Source organism: Acanthisitta chloris, unplaced genomic scaffold, assembly GCF_000695815.1.
Source record: "Acanthisitta chloris isolate BGI_N310 unplaced genomic scaffold, ASM69581v1 scaffold14998, whole genome shotgun sequence".
NCBI lineage: Eukaryota > Metazoa > Chordata > Aves > Passeriformes > Acanthisittidae > Acanthisitta > Acanthisitta chloris.
The window spans coordinates 1-14,379 of NW_008685467.1; the positions used below are offsets into that span (position 1 = coordinate 1).

A 14,379-nucleotide genomic window follows, 5' to 3' on the forward strand; every position below is an offset into this window, starting at 1 on the left:
GACATCTCTGAGGGAGGTCTGAGCTGTGCTCCACAGCCCCAGAGGCACGGCAGGCAGTGTGGGCAAACAGAGGGGAGGGGTGCCCAGGTACCATCCACTCCCTGGTGCACACCTGTCCCGTTGGGGTCCCTGGAAAGCCTGTCCTGCCCTCCCATGCCAAGTTCTTCTCCCAAGGTGGCCTCTCTGGAAGGTGTCTGTGGTGGGCCACATCTGGGGTAAGGACAGGGCTCATCCTAGGAGCTGGCATCTCTGATGATGCCTCTGTGTCCCTGGATCAGCCACACACTGCCAGAGGACCAGCTCTGCCTCCAGCAGGGGACATAGGTGGTAGCAATGGGCTTTTCGTCACGGCTGTTCTTTCTCCTGCAGAAAATCCCACCCAACTTCGTGAGTCCAGAGGAGCTGGAGATCCCTGGACATACCTTCAAGGACAGATACAAAACCATCCTCCCCAGTATGTGCCACTGCATCCCTTTGCCTCACATTCACCTGTACTCGTGGGAGAGGGGGGACCTGGAGTAGCCAGGTGGGGGGTGGGCACTTCTGGGTGCTCTTGGTGTTCCTGCCATGCTTGTTTCCACTCCCCATGTTACAGGAACTGGGTGCTGTGTTGCAGGGGGTGTAGACAGTGCTATGGGGTGGTACCTACGGGGTGGTACCTGGGGTACTGCTCAGGTGCACCATGCAGGATAGCCCAGTCTGGGTTCCCCCTGCCACAGTGGGGCCTTACATGTCCCAACGGCATGTCCCTAGGGGTGTAAAGGCTGAGGACATTATGGAAGGACTCGGCTGGGCTCTAGTCAGGTCCTGGGTGGTCATCACCCAGTGTGTGAGTTATGCCACATGCTAACTGTTGTAGGTGCAGGTTGGGGCGTGGACCCTGGCTGTGCCCTGTCAGAGGGTGAAGTGGAGGAAGAATGGACCTGAGGGAGGGTGCAGACAGCTCTGAGCATGACACAGAGCAGGAGGACTCAGCCTCCAGCCCCAAAGGCTGAGGCAGGGAGGATGAACAGGGTCAGTCCCTGGGGTAATACCTGCCACATTTTTCAGATCCTGAGAGCCGGGTCTGCCTCAGGAGGGCAGGGAAGCAGGAGGAAGACAGCTACATAAATGCCAACTACATCACGGTGAGTGTCCTGCCTAGCCAGAGAGCAGCTACCAGGTCCTGCAGCCCATGGCTCACAAGGCATCAGGCTGCAGGTGCCACACTGGGACCCACACACCATGCCACTGACTGTCACCCACTGTCCCGTGGCTGCTGTCGGGCATCCATCTGAACTTGCCACCCCTTTTGGAGCTGGAGGGATGTGACTCCATCCACACTGTTCCTTTTGGTGGGAGTGTCTCTCATGAGGGGGCAGCTGTCAGCTCCCCAGCAGGTTGAGCACCCAGTGAGCTCCTTCACAGGGCCTTCTCCACCTCCTCCTCACACACTGGCGTATTGTCTGGCAAGGCCATGGGAGACAAGCTGTGTCAGCAGAGCATGGCAGCCTGGAGATACTCAACCCCCACATATCCATGGATTTACTTTCTCCTTATGGGGTTTGTTGCAATTTCCTGAGAAGAAAGCTGACAAAGGTGGGGCTCAGCTTATCTTTGGCACCCAATGGGGTCCCTTTCCAGAGACTGAGAAATCCCCAGACCCAAGGGTGCTACTTGGACAACCTGATTTTGATGTCCATTCTGGTGCAAACTCTTCCAGGCTGTAGTCTCACTTGTGCTGACCCACACATCACCCCAAAATGGCATGCCACATTAGGCAGGTGCCAGCTCTGCCAGGTGGGCAGGCTGCTTTCTGAGCAGTCCATCTCCTTTGGCACCCTTCCTTCAGGAATGGCCAAGGCCCTGGGAAGTAGAGGTGAGTCTGCACTCTCTGAGTGTATGGCAGTGAGGGAAAGTGGGACTCAGAAAAGCAGCCTACAAAAAGTGCCCTCTGGGGTGATGGCTAGGCCTGGAAGGAGGTTGGAGGGTGTGGGTTGGAACCAAAGGGCAGTTAGGAGCATCATTTCTGCTGGTGCTTATAGGTGGGATACACTGAGACAGCAGCAATCAGCATTCGGTGAGGAGGGTCAAAAATGCCTTTGGAACAGGAGCACTGTGCCCCATGCTGCTGGGAGCTTTGTCTGGTCCCAGTGAAGTTTGACCATGGGCAGCAGTGGAATTGCTAGTCTTCACAGAGAGCCTGGCAGTGTGCAGCTTCACACTGGGTGACACTGTCATCCTGTCCCTGCCCATCGGGCTGTACGTGGCATCGTCTGTCTCACATGACTACTAACAATGCACAAACACTGCCCATCCCTGTCTCACACACAGGTGCACACCGGTGTGCACACCGGAGCACACATGTGCCCACACATCCCTGTGTGGAGCTGTTTTCTCCTGACTCCTTTCTTCTACTTACCTCTCCAAGGATGTCATGGTGGGCACAACAGGAAATTAGCAACCCAGCCTGCTCCTGGCATGCCTGGGAGGCACAGGAGTCTGGGAGGGCTCTGCAGGTGCTCGATCACATCAGCCCCACACAGCTTTACTTGCTGATGGTGTCCCATGAAATGTTTTGTTTTTGAGGGAGCAGGTGGGTGTGTGGGAATTCCCAGGGTTTACACCTCCAGGTCTTACTGCAAATCTCCTTCTGAATGGAAAATCATGTTTCCTAGGAAAAAGAAATAATCATGAGGCATGAAAATAGGGCTTTGCAAAACGTTCCTGAAAACATTCTTGCCCCCTCCTGGGCCAGTGCAACTTCTTGTGAGACCAAAATATTAACAGGAGCAGGTGGGTGTGTGGGAATTCCCAGGGTTTACACCTCCAGGTCTTACTGCAAATCTCCTTCTGAATGGAAAATCATGTTTCCTAGGAAAAAGAAATAATCATGAGGCATGAAAATAGGGCTTTGCAAAACGTTCCTGAAAACATTCTTGCCCCCTCCTGGGCCAGTGCAACTTCTTGTGAGACCAAAATATTAACAGGATTGCTGGGAAGGCCTGGATTAAATCACAGGGTTTTGGGTACGTTTTGATCTGAGACCTCTTTTGACAAAGCCATAAAGCTCTGCCTGGAGTGCTGTGCCCTCACTTTTCAAAAAGCTGTGAGCACTGAGGGTGCCTCCCCAGCATCTCTGGGGCATCCTCAGCTGTGTCCCTGACTGCTTGCTGTGTTACCAAATGGCATCTCCAGGTGGGAGCTGGAGTAACATGTTACTGGCCCTGGGAGAAGGCTTTCCCACACCTCTGCCTGTACCTGCCCTCCAGCTCCTGCCTGCTGCCACTGCACAATGTCCACAGGAGCTGAGCAGGACACAGAGCTTTTCAGTATCTTTGGCAATTTTATACTGGGAGAGGAAGTGACAATGGAGGCAGAGGATGCTTGGAGCTGTGAAACACAAACATTTTCCCTGGGAAAAAAAGCCCGTGGTGAGGAGTGCAGCTCCCTATGTGGGCTCTGCCACACTGGCTGTCATCAAACAGATAACCTGGGGATGTTTGCAGGAGCTTGGGAGCACATGGGCTTCACGGAGCTCCATGGACTTGCTCCTGGATGGTGGGACCAGGGGAATGGGGAGGTTGCCTGGTAGTTCCTCCTCAGGTCTATAAAAGCATTTCAAGGACATATTTCATAGGAAATAGCCTGTGTAGCTCAGCCTCTCACCTGTAGAGGCAGAAAAGCACCGTGAGGGCTGGAGTGGCCTAGAGACAGGTTCCTGCTCCTCTCAGGGTCCCCCCAGCTTCCCTGATGGTCTGTGTGCTCGGCAGGGCTACACAGGGCGGCCCCAGGAGTACATTGCCACCCAGGGACCCATGCTGAACACTGTCACCGACTTCTGGGAGATGGTGTGGCAGGAGGAGGCACCCCTCATCGTCATGCTCACCAAGCTCCAGGAGCGCAAGGAGGTACCACTGTCCCTCCCCAGGCCCAGCCCCCCAGCCAGGGGCACAGGGTGGGGTAATGACAACAGCAAAGGGTTGTATGAGACCAGATGGGGGGTCTGGGCACCCACTTGCTGTGCTTTGGTCTCAGAGGGTTCCCTGATGGGTCACAGGTGGAGAAGGAGAACCCCAGGGCTGCAGCCTCAGCCCCGTCCCGCAAAGCCTCTCCTCCTCACATGGCCTCATGCTCTGAGCATGCTTTGACAGCTGGGGAATGGGATAAAGGGATTAGGGCAACTCCCGGGAAGGGGGCAGAAGCAGCAGGCAGCAGTGCCCCTCTGGCTCCCACAGCTCTCCCCTGGGCTGGGAGCTCTCAGCCAGGGGATCCAGCTGGGATGGGAGCCAGCAGCACTGTGCTGTTGCTGAGATCCTTGGCTCCTCATCCAACCAGCACCTGCCTGGGGGAACTGAGAGCTGAAAACTCCCCCTCTCTTTCATGGCCATGTCCTTGCTCCCTTCTGTCCTAGCTGACACAGCCTCCCTGTGCCCTGGGTCCTGCTGAGTTTGGTAGCTCCCATGGGCCTGGGGAGTGCCATGCAGCCCTGGGGTCTGAAAGCTTGGGCAGGACATGGGAGAGGGCACAGGGCAGCAGATGCAGGGAGAGGGATCTATCCCTTCCTTGCTTCGCCTCTGGTTTACTCCACATCCACCTTCCCTGTGTCCCCACTCCTGCCCAGGTGATGCCCCTTCCCAAGAGCATTGAGCCAAGCACAGCTCAAACATCCAGCTGGTGCCTTAAGCATCTCCACAGCCACAATCATGCCTTGTCCTTCAGAAATGTGTCCACTACTGGCCCGAGAAGGAGGGCACCTACGGCCCCTTCACCGTCCGCGTGCAGGGGGTGAGCGAGTGCATGGAGTACGTGGTCCGGGACCTCTCCATCCAGGTGGGTTCCAGCCCCAGCCTGGGGTCAGAGGGGGCATGCAGCAGTGCCTGGCAGTGTCCCTGTCAGCCCCAGGACCTCTAGTGTGATAGCAATGCTGTGTGATAGGAGAGCAGAGGGTTCATGGTTCTGATGAGCCAGAGGAGGGGTCTGCAGAGCTCCTCCTGCCCAGGGAGGCTGGGAGGGAGCAGGACCCAGCCCTGGGGCATGGAAGAGAGGGGTCAGCTGGGGAGAGCTGCCCGGCCAGCCTGGTGTTGTTTGCACTGTGTTGCTGGGCTCTGCCCCATGGGTTCACCATAGTCACTCTGGGCTGACACTAGCCTAAAGGATCTTGCTTGCTTTGCCTGGACTGTGGGGACAATATTGTGACACTCAGCATCTGTTACCATCATCTGGGATGGGACCCCTCTGGCCCAGGGGTCTCTCCCAGGACTCTGGCAGAGGCTCAAAGAAGGATTTCAGAGGAGAGCAATTGAGATGGGCACAGGCTGCCAGGCCTCTGCTTGAGCTGATTCCATGCCTTCATTTGACCCATGCTCCCACATCCTGATTTCTCTTTCTTCTGTGCTGGAAAAGCTTGAAGGAGAATGCCGCAAGGTCAAACACATCCTCTTCCCTTCCTGGCCTGACCAGCAAACACCTGATTCTGCCAAGCCCCTGCTGCACCTGGTGTCCAAGGTGGAAGAGACTCTGCAGGCTGGAGCCAGCACAGGGCCCATCGTGGTGCACTGCAGGTAAGAGCTTGTCCCTCACCTGAGCCCTGTCTATACTTCACCTCAGGGTCAGTCTGCAAATGCCGGACTGGAAAATCCCACGTGTGAATGCACTGGTCCTGCTGTGGTGCAGAAACCCCAGGGCACAGCATCCCCGTAGCAGAGCTGTCAGCCAGCAGCTCCTGTCCTGGTAGCAGGATGGAGGCATTAGCATGGCATAACCTGCACCTGGGGCCATGAACTGCAGGGTGGGAGCAGGAGAGGTTTGCAGTTGGGACCCAGCCACCAGCCCCATAGCACATCCATGGCACTGGAAGATCCTGCTTGGGCAGGAAGGTGGGATCAGATTATCCCATGGGCGCTTCCTTCCAACTTGACCCATTCTGTGATTCCATGATTCCCTTTCCCTCTGCCACCAGGCATGGAGTGTGGCTCGGTTGTGGAGCTGTATTTCAGGGCATCCCTCCTGTGGGAAGTAGCCTCTGCCTCTTTTTCCATCCTGCTAAGTGAATTTGGGAACAGTGGAGCAGAGCACCTGGTCATTCCTATGGAACATACCCAGCATGTGCTGCTGCAGGCTAGCAAAACCAGTGCCAACCACTGGGCGCTGGGTTAGAACCCAGCTGGGAGGGGAAGGGGCTGCAGAGCCCTCTGCATTGCACAGGGCCAGAGGCACACACTGGTTTTGTGCTTCCAGAGCAGCTTCAACTAGGCTGTGCAACATGGCAAGACCCTCTTGCCATGGCAGAGTGACCCCAGCCCATGGCTTTTGGCATCTGGCTAAGGTTGGGCTGGGTGCTGGGACTAGGAGCTTCCCTCCAGGAAGGGCATTATGGCAGCAAAACACTCCAGGAGTGTGTCCAGCTTGGCCAGATCCAGGTGCAGGCAGGGGATGCTGCTGGTGCTCAGCACAGCTGTGTCTGTCCCACAGCGCAGGCATTGGCCGCACGGGCTGCTTCATTGCCACCAGGATCGGGTGCCAGCAGCTGAGGGACAAGGGGGAGGTGGATATCCTGGGAATCGTGTGCCGTCTCCGCATAGACAGGTGGGTGCTCAGAGCAGGTGGCTCCTCAGAGAGGACTGCTGGGTGCCAAGCCTGGGAGGAGGGATGTGGGAGGGATGTGGGGATGGGCATCCCAAGGGGCCATGGGGACTACTTTTAATGGAAACCAGAGGGTTGCTGGAGGATGCAGGTGTGTAGACAGCAATTGGCTCCCAATGCCAGGCTGGTTCTGCTGTCAGGGCTAGTGTAGCTCTGACCTGAGGACATGAGGGAGAGGAGAGGGGCTCTGAACCTGGCAGCCATCCTCTCATTCCTTTTCAACTCAGCCACTAAATCCAGAAACACTCCATCTGACCACTTTCACAGAAGTACTGGTAAAAATTAGAGCTAAATTAGTTGCTAATCTCATTTTGAACAGCCCAATGATGCTTCTGAGCCCCAGTACAATTTGGGCAGCTCTGGTGCCTGTTTCAGAGCAGGAGTATTTGTGCCCAGGGTGCAGACAGCTTGGAATGGGGCTGTGGGTTTGGAGACATGTCAGTGGCCCTGCCTTTCCTTTGCAGAGGGGGAATGATCCAGACGAGTGAGCAGTACCAGTTCCTCCATCACACCCTAGCTCTCTACGCTTCCCAGCTGCCTGAGGCAGGAGGCCACTAGCACAGAGCTCCCACTGGGCTTCTGGCTCCGCACTCTGACCTCTCCTGCACCAGCCTCAGGGACACCTCCACCAAAACCTCTTCTGATGCTGCCAGGCCACAGAGCAGCAGCGTGAGCATCCCTCAAGGTGAGCACAGCCAAACAAACCCAGGGAGACTGCGGCCTTGGACCCTGGGGATGAACACGGTGGGGAGCGTTCACATGAGGGGGTGCAGTGGGTGCTTGAGGTGGCCGTTGCTGCTGGCTCAAGGCAGATTTCATGCATGGAAAGAAGCTTTTGCTTTCAAGAGGTGCAAGAACCAGAAGAACAAGCTGTGTGGAGGAACTTCAGCTGGAGAGCACCAGGAGCACAGTTTGCCTTCTAGCTGCCCAGAAATGTCCACCCTGTTAGATGTGGCACTGGTAGAATTACCCTGAAATAAACGGAGCCTCTGTCCTGGCTGTGCATCATCTGTGAGCAGGGCTGGGCTTTCTCAGAACACTCACCACAAGGCTCTTCTTACACACCTTAATGGGTTGGTACAACAGGTGCAAAGTCAGCTGCTATTGTTCTGTGGCTTGCTTTCTTCTCCACCTTCAGCTAACACCTTCTCAACAGCCTTAAAGTAAAATTATAGAATCATTAGTGTTGTAAACTACCTCCAAGAGCATCAAGTCCAACCTTTGATCGAATCCCATTGCAACCATTAAACCATATCATGAAGTGTCATGCACAGTTACTTCTAGAATCCCTCCACAGATGGTGACTCCACCACTGCCTTGGGCAGCCTCTGCCAGTGCCTGAACACCCTTTCGGGAAAGAAATTTTCCCTAATATCCAACCCAAACCTTCCCCCTCCCAAGCAGGGGAGATTCCCAAGTAGTTTGCAAGCCTCATGGTTCCCCATTGCCTTTTGTTACACGAGGGTAGGAGTTTTGAATTTTATTTTTTTCCTGAAATCAGAACAAAACAATATTTGGGTTTTATTAGGTTTCTTTTTCACTGGTAAATCCGGGGCAGGGGGGAAGAAGAAGAGGGAAAAACATTTTGGGACAAAGCATAGAGATGGAAATATTCTGTTAAGTACTTTATAGCTATTCAAAGCTTCCCTCAACCAATGGGCACCACACACCCACTTGGGCAGTGAGGACTGGGAAGGAGCTGGGGGCTGCCCAGCCTGTGCCTGCCCATGCCACAAGCCCTGATGTGACCTGCTTGGTAGGTGAGATCAGTGAGGGGTCAATCCTTTTGCTGAGTGTCTGAGCTTGCCTAGGCTCCTCAAGCATCCCCAGCTCAGGACTGTGTGCATGACCCATCCCTCCACACTCCGTGGGTCCCCAAAATGCAGCTGAATGGATGCCCAATGGTCTTCCTCTCATGCCCCTTGTTCAGGCTCAGTGGATCTCTTGGGAGGAGAAATGATGGAACAAAGAAAAGTTTCCTCCTTAGGTCTGCAGTTCTGACTCATCAGTAGCCCATCAGTCCATGAGGTGGGTCCTCAGGTCTGTGTCACCTCCTTTCCCACGGTAACCATCCTCATTGCTGCTCTCCTTGTCCTCTCGTGCCTCTCTCTACTTACTCTACAAAAGCATTAAGGGAACAGGTGTCCAGGGGTGGGAAGGGAGCCCAAGTCAGCTGCTTCTCCCCAGTCTCACTAGGTATAAGCAGCAAACCCAGGGGCAGCCCAGGCATGTCCCACTGGGCAAAGATACCCAAGATTACAGAAATTATCATGTACTGCTGAGCCCTGGTGGTCATTGTTAGTGGTTCTCCTGTGTCTGCAGTCTCTCTGTGCAGGGCACTTGTCAGGGCACTTGCTATGGCATGATGAAGCCATGTTAAGCATTGGCTCACTGCAAGGAGCAAATCCTCTAGAAGAAATGTCTCATGGAGTGGATGGAAGAGTGACAGACCGTGAGAGACCCTCTGCAAGCACAGTCCTTCCTCTGTGCCCCAGCCTGTCTGGCTGGGTGCTGGCTGGGACGATGGGACTGTGGTCTCTGTGGGGCTCCTGCATAAGTGCCTGGGCTCTTGGAGAGGCTGTGGAGCTTCTGCAAGCTTCCTGAAGGTCAAGACACAGCTCAGGACTTAACCTTCTCAGTTAATTTGGTGTCACACTGTGCCTTTAATGGTGTCTCTGAAGTCACCAATAGAGGTTTGAGTTCTGAGACAAGCTTGATTCAGCAATCCCCTCCCCAAGTCTTTTCTCCCCCCCTGCCATGAGGAAGGGGAACTTGAAGACCTGCAGAACTGCACCTGGACACAGTTTTCCTGCCTTCCCTGGACAGCAGGACATTTTCCTTGTGCTCTCAGTTTATTATACAGAGGAGAGCTGTAAGGGCAGATTTGAGGCAAGAGCTGTGCTGAAGGTCTCCCAAGGCACACAGGAGCAGCTCTGGGATTGCAGCTGGGCCATCCCAGATTCCCCATCAGGTGCTGGGTGTTTTTCCAGTTCAGCTGTTTGATGCAGATTATGATCACTTAAGCAGGTTTCCTGTCATTCAGTCTCAATTTCTACCAGCTCAGTCTGTTTGACACTTGCCTGGCCACTACCTGAATTCACTCCATCCTCCCTGCACTGACTTTCTGAGCATTCCTGGGGGCTATACCATTGCTGTTGTGAAATCCCATCATGGGGTTCACCCCATGTCAGGGGTGAAGCAGAGTGTGATCTGCTCTGGCTGTGTAAGGATATATCTGTGTCCTTTGAAACTCCCTCACCCTGTCCATAAAGACCAAGGGGTGTCCAGCAGGCAAAGGAAATTCACCTCTCCAAAATCTCATGTCTACCTATGCCCTGGGCTGGGATCAAGCCCCTGAGCTTGTCTGGGAGTTTCAGCAGAGCCAAGGTTGCTCCTGTTCCTCGCTCCCCCACTGAAACCCCAGGTATGGACCCAGCTGTCCTCATCCTTCTCATGGTGCTGCTGTGGATGCTGCGGGAGGTGCAGCCCAGCCAGGCAGGGAGAATGTGCTGGTACCAGGGACCCTGGGCTGCAGAGTCCTGAGAACCACTTCCCCAGGAGGCAAACTCCTGCCTAGGGCTCAGGAAAAGTCATTTCTCCATAGAATAGTTTGCATTGGAAGGGACCTTTAAAGGCCATCTAGTCCATCCCCCCTGCCATAGGCAGGGACACCTTCCACTAGTCCAGGTTGCTCCAAGCCTGCTCCAACCTGGCCTGAAACACTTCTAGGGATGGGGCAGCCACAGCGTCTCTGAGCCTTATCACCCTCCTTGTAAACATCTTCTTTCTTATATCTAAGAAAATTCTTTAGATATAAAGATAAAAGATAAAAGATCATCTCCCAACCACATGACTTTAATTTTGCCCTGGGGTTTCCCAGGCTAGTAACCCATTCCCTACCCTTGCAACAACCTACCAGGTGGGGAACAAAAACCATGATGGTTATGTGTCATGCATCACAGTGCTCCAAATTCATTGCAGGTGATGGAGAGCACCACTGCCATTGACCATAGCACTGCTCTGGCCAGGTCCTTGGTCCAGTGGTTTGGGTATTCAATAACAGCTCTGCACTCAGGCATGGGCTACTCTCCAACAGCATCCAAGTAATCACTGACCTAGCCATCACCTGGGAAGGAGAGATTTCAGGGCATGCTTTGTCATTTCCAGGGCAGCACTGTGGTCCCAGGAGCACAGCAAGGCTCTGTGAGTGCACTGGCAGCAGGTGGGATCTCACAGAGGATGAGGACCACCTAGCAGCACTCATCCAGCACCAGAGGGATGGGTTGACCTGGTGGCTGGGAGCATGGCACATGGGACTGACATCTGTTCATGCTGGTCCTCAGTAACCCAGGGGTTAAACTCTGAGCCAGGGAAACAGGAGGATAAACCCACACATTACTCACGTGGGTACAGCCCTGACCATTCAGCTTCCTTAAGGAACTTGGTTGAGCAACCACATTAAAACCTCTCAGGAATGTCAAATATTCTCGGGTCTGGAGAGGCCCTGGAGTGGTGCCCATAGCTCTTGCACAAGACTCCCAGACTCCTGGCATGGAGAGTACCGGGTGACACAGTGAGCGACAGTGCTGCAGCCATGGTGACTAGACCTGGCATCTGCATTCCCAAGTGTGCCACCATGGCTCCTCTGCAGGGTCAGAGCTTGGGACTCTGATTCAAGCCAGCAGGAGACAGCCAGATGTCCCCAAATCTGCCAGGACTGGTGTGAGACCGTTCCCTTGCTGGGCATAAGGGAAATGGGATGGGTGGAGAGAGAATGGTCCATGAAAAGGGTGTTCTTTGCTCATTTGCTCTCTCCCAGTGTGGGCATGGACTGGCCCAGCTGCTGTCTGCTGTGGAGAGTGGGTTTGGTTTGAGCACTGGATGGGCAGTTTGTGTTGCCAGAACTGCAGGAACACCCCTGGGTGCAATCTCTGCTGACAACTCCAGTGCCACAGGTGTGCTGTGGAGGAAGCCCCAAACCAGGATAGGGACATTCCTTGGGCTGGAATGTTAAACAAAAATCTCTTTTCTCCCTGTATTCACAAGGCTGCACCTCCAATCCTGGGGGCAGCTCTGGGGCCCTCATGACAAGAACGACATTGAGGGGTTGAGTGTGTCCAGAGAAGGGGTGGAGCTGGGAAAGGGTCTGGAGCACAAGTCTGATGAGGAGTGGCTGAGGGAGTTGTGTGGGCTCACACAACTGGAGAAAAGGAGGCTCAGGGAGACCATCTTGCTGCTCCATACCAGGAGGTGCAGCCAGGTGGGGTTTGGGCTCAGCTCCCACGGAACAAGTGACAGCGCAAGGAAACACCCTCAGATTGTGCTAGGGGAGGTTCAGGTTGGATATTATAGGAAATTTCTTCACCATAAGGGTGGTCATGCACTACACAGGCTGCCCAGGGTCACCATCCCCAGAGGGACTTAAAAGATGTGTGGATGTGGCACTTGGGGTCATGGTTTAGCAGTGAACTTGTCACTGCTTGGGGAACTGTTGGACACCATGATCTTAAAGGTCTTTTCCAATTCGAATGATTCTGTGATTCTATGAAAAGAAAGGACTTCAGACAGAAATTAGATGCAGAATCAGGGGACAATGACTTTTCACTGGTATGAGGAGTTATGATGGAGAAATTACAGAAAGTAATGATATTCCTGCTTTCTCAGGCCTGCCTTTGAGAGCACAGAGATAACGAGCAGGCTGCAGCAGCTCCAAAAGCAAAACGGTTTCTGTCTCCAAAAACAAAGGCATTTTCCCAGTCACTTATGGCACATCACGTAAACTTTCCCACCATCATTTATCACAGGCTGAGACACTCTTCTGGGGTGGATCCAATCCCAGCTCAGCTGCCCTATGTTCCGTGCATACACAAGCAGCCCCAGCAGTGGATTCAGCCTCCTCATCTCTGGTGTGAGCATGAGCAACCTCCACACACAGGGCTCTCCCCAACAACTGCTGAACATCCTGGTACAAGGCTGTGAATGCCCAGTGTGTCAGCCCCCACTTTAGGACTGGCTCAAATCCCACCTGGATGGAACTGAGAGTCCTGCTGGCTTGGCACAGCCAGGCAGCACCTGCCCTGAGCGCTCAGCACCCCTTGGGTGACACAGCAGATGGAAGCAGGGCCCAACCTGATCACTAAAGGATGCTATGGCACAGGTTGGATAAAGATCTCACAGTAAGATTTCTGTGAATATCCCTGTGAATAAAGATTCCTCAAGGAAGCTGTGTCTTTTGGTTTTGTGTCATTTTGCAGGTGCAAAATTGCTCATCGGCTCCTGTGACATTGCTCAGGGCTCCTGGCACTCACTGCACCCCAAACCCAGCTGACACCCAGCACCTCTATACACCCCTGTACACCCCTACACTCCCAACACCCTTTCACCCTAATTTCCTCAACACTGATCACACCCTGCAATCTCAGCATCCCAGGACTTTTGGCCCCTTAACAATCCCCACACCTCCTGCACTCCCATCATTCCTGCACCCCTGCAGCCAAGCCATCCCTGCATCCATCACCTTTGTGCCCCCAACACATCTGCACCCAGTGCACCCAGCAACCCCTGCACCCCAGTACCCCTGAACCCAGCACTCCTGTACCCCCAGCACCTCTGCACCCTGCACTCCCATTACCCCTGCACCCAGCACCCAAAACATTGTGCAGGCATTACCCGGGGAAATCGAGGCCTGAGGCAAAGCGCTATGTCAAAGCACAGCCTTCAAAGCCAAAAAAACAGCAACTGAAGAAAACAGCAGGTGGATGAAGTCCCCTCTGAGCCCATGTGTCCCCTTGCACCAGAGTGCACCCCCCTGGGTCCTCTCCCTGTCACCCGTGGGTGTTCCCCCAGTCTCTAGAGCTGGGGTCCCTGTGGGGACCTCGCCATTGCTGGTGTCACCCTGCCACACTGTCCTTTGGGAGCCCCTGCCACCAGCCCTGAGGAGGGGACACCCACCACAGAGGGGAGCTCCTGCCTTGGCCCCCAGCCAGGCACTGTTTTTCTTGCCATGGTCATACTTCTGCAGGTGACATCAGGGGGACAGTGGCTTGAGCTGCAGCAGGGTGGGAGGGCAGGGGAGCAGCCCCATGGGCTGGCCTGGTCATGCTGCAGGTGTCAGGGTCCCTGTGGAACCCTCGGGTGTGGTGGAGAACTGGGGCTCAGGGGAGGGAGCAGGTAAAGGCACAGGATTGGGCCTGTGTCAGGCAGCATGGCTGGAGGGGCAGGTCCCACCTGCAGCAGGGTACATGCCCACTGGTGCTGGGTGCCAGTGAGGAGGTCACTGGGGCACAAGGGGTGATAGAGGGGTGGGGGCGATGGGTGCAGGGCTCGGGGCCCAGGGAGATGCAAGGCCTGTTGTGTGCAGGGCGGTGCAGAGTGCTGGGGCACAGGGGTGCTGGGGGTGCAGGTGTGTCAGCGGTGCAGGCAGTGTGGAGTGCTGGCTGGGAGGGGATTCAGGGCACGAGGCTCCAGGGCTCCAGGGGCTGTGAAGTCCTGGCACAGTGAGAGTGCAGGGTGTGATCAGCGCAGGGGTGCTGGGCGTGTGGGGGTGTACAGGGGTGCTGGGTGGCAGCATGCAGGGTGTCTGGGGTGTCCGAGGTGTCCAGGGTACATGGGGCACAGAATCTCTGAGATGTCCGAGGTGTCCAAGGTGTCCTGCTTTGTCCTGATCTGTGTCGGTCTGTCCCATGCTGTCCCTGTCTGTCCCGCTCTGCCCAGTCTGTCGTGGTCTGTCCGGTCTGTCCTGGTCCGTCCGGGCTG

General features: G+C 55.0%; 1 protein-coding gene across 1 annotated transcript; it reads left to right on the forward strand.

Annotated features, from left to right (window-relative positions):
- Positions 1 to 369: 369 nt before the first annotated feature.
- PTPN7 (protein tyrosine phosphatase, non-receptor type 7) lies at positions 370 to 7,226 on the forward strand (the record flags this gene model as incomplete). Its single annotated transcript, XM_009079784.1, has 7 exons — positions 370 to 454; positions 1,051 to 1,127; positions 3,753 to 3,890; positions 4,702 to 4,812; positions 5,386 to 5,543; positions 6,454 to 6,567; positions 7,089 to 7,226. Coding segments are annotated over 7 exons (777 nt in total), but the record flags the coding sequence as incomplete, so codon positions are not given.
- Positions 7,227 to 14,379: the final 7,153 nt, after the last annotated feature.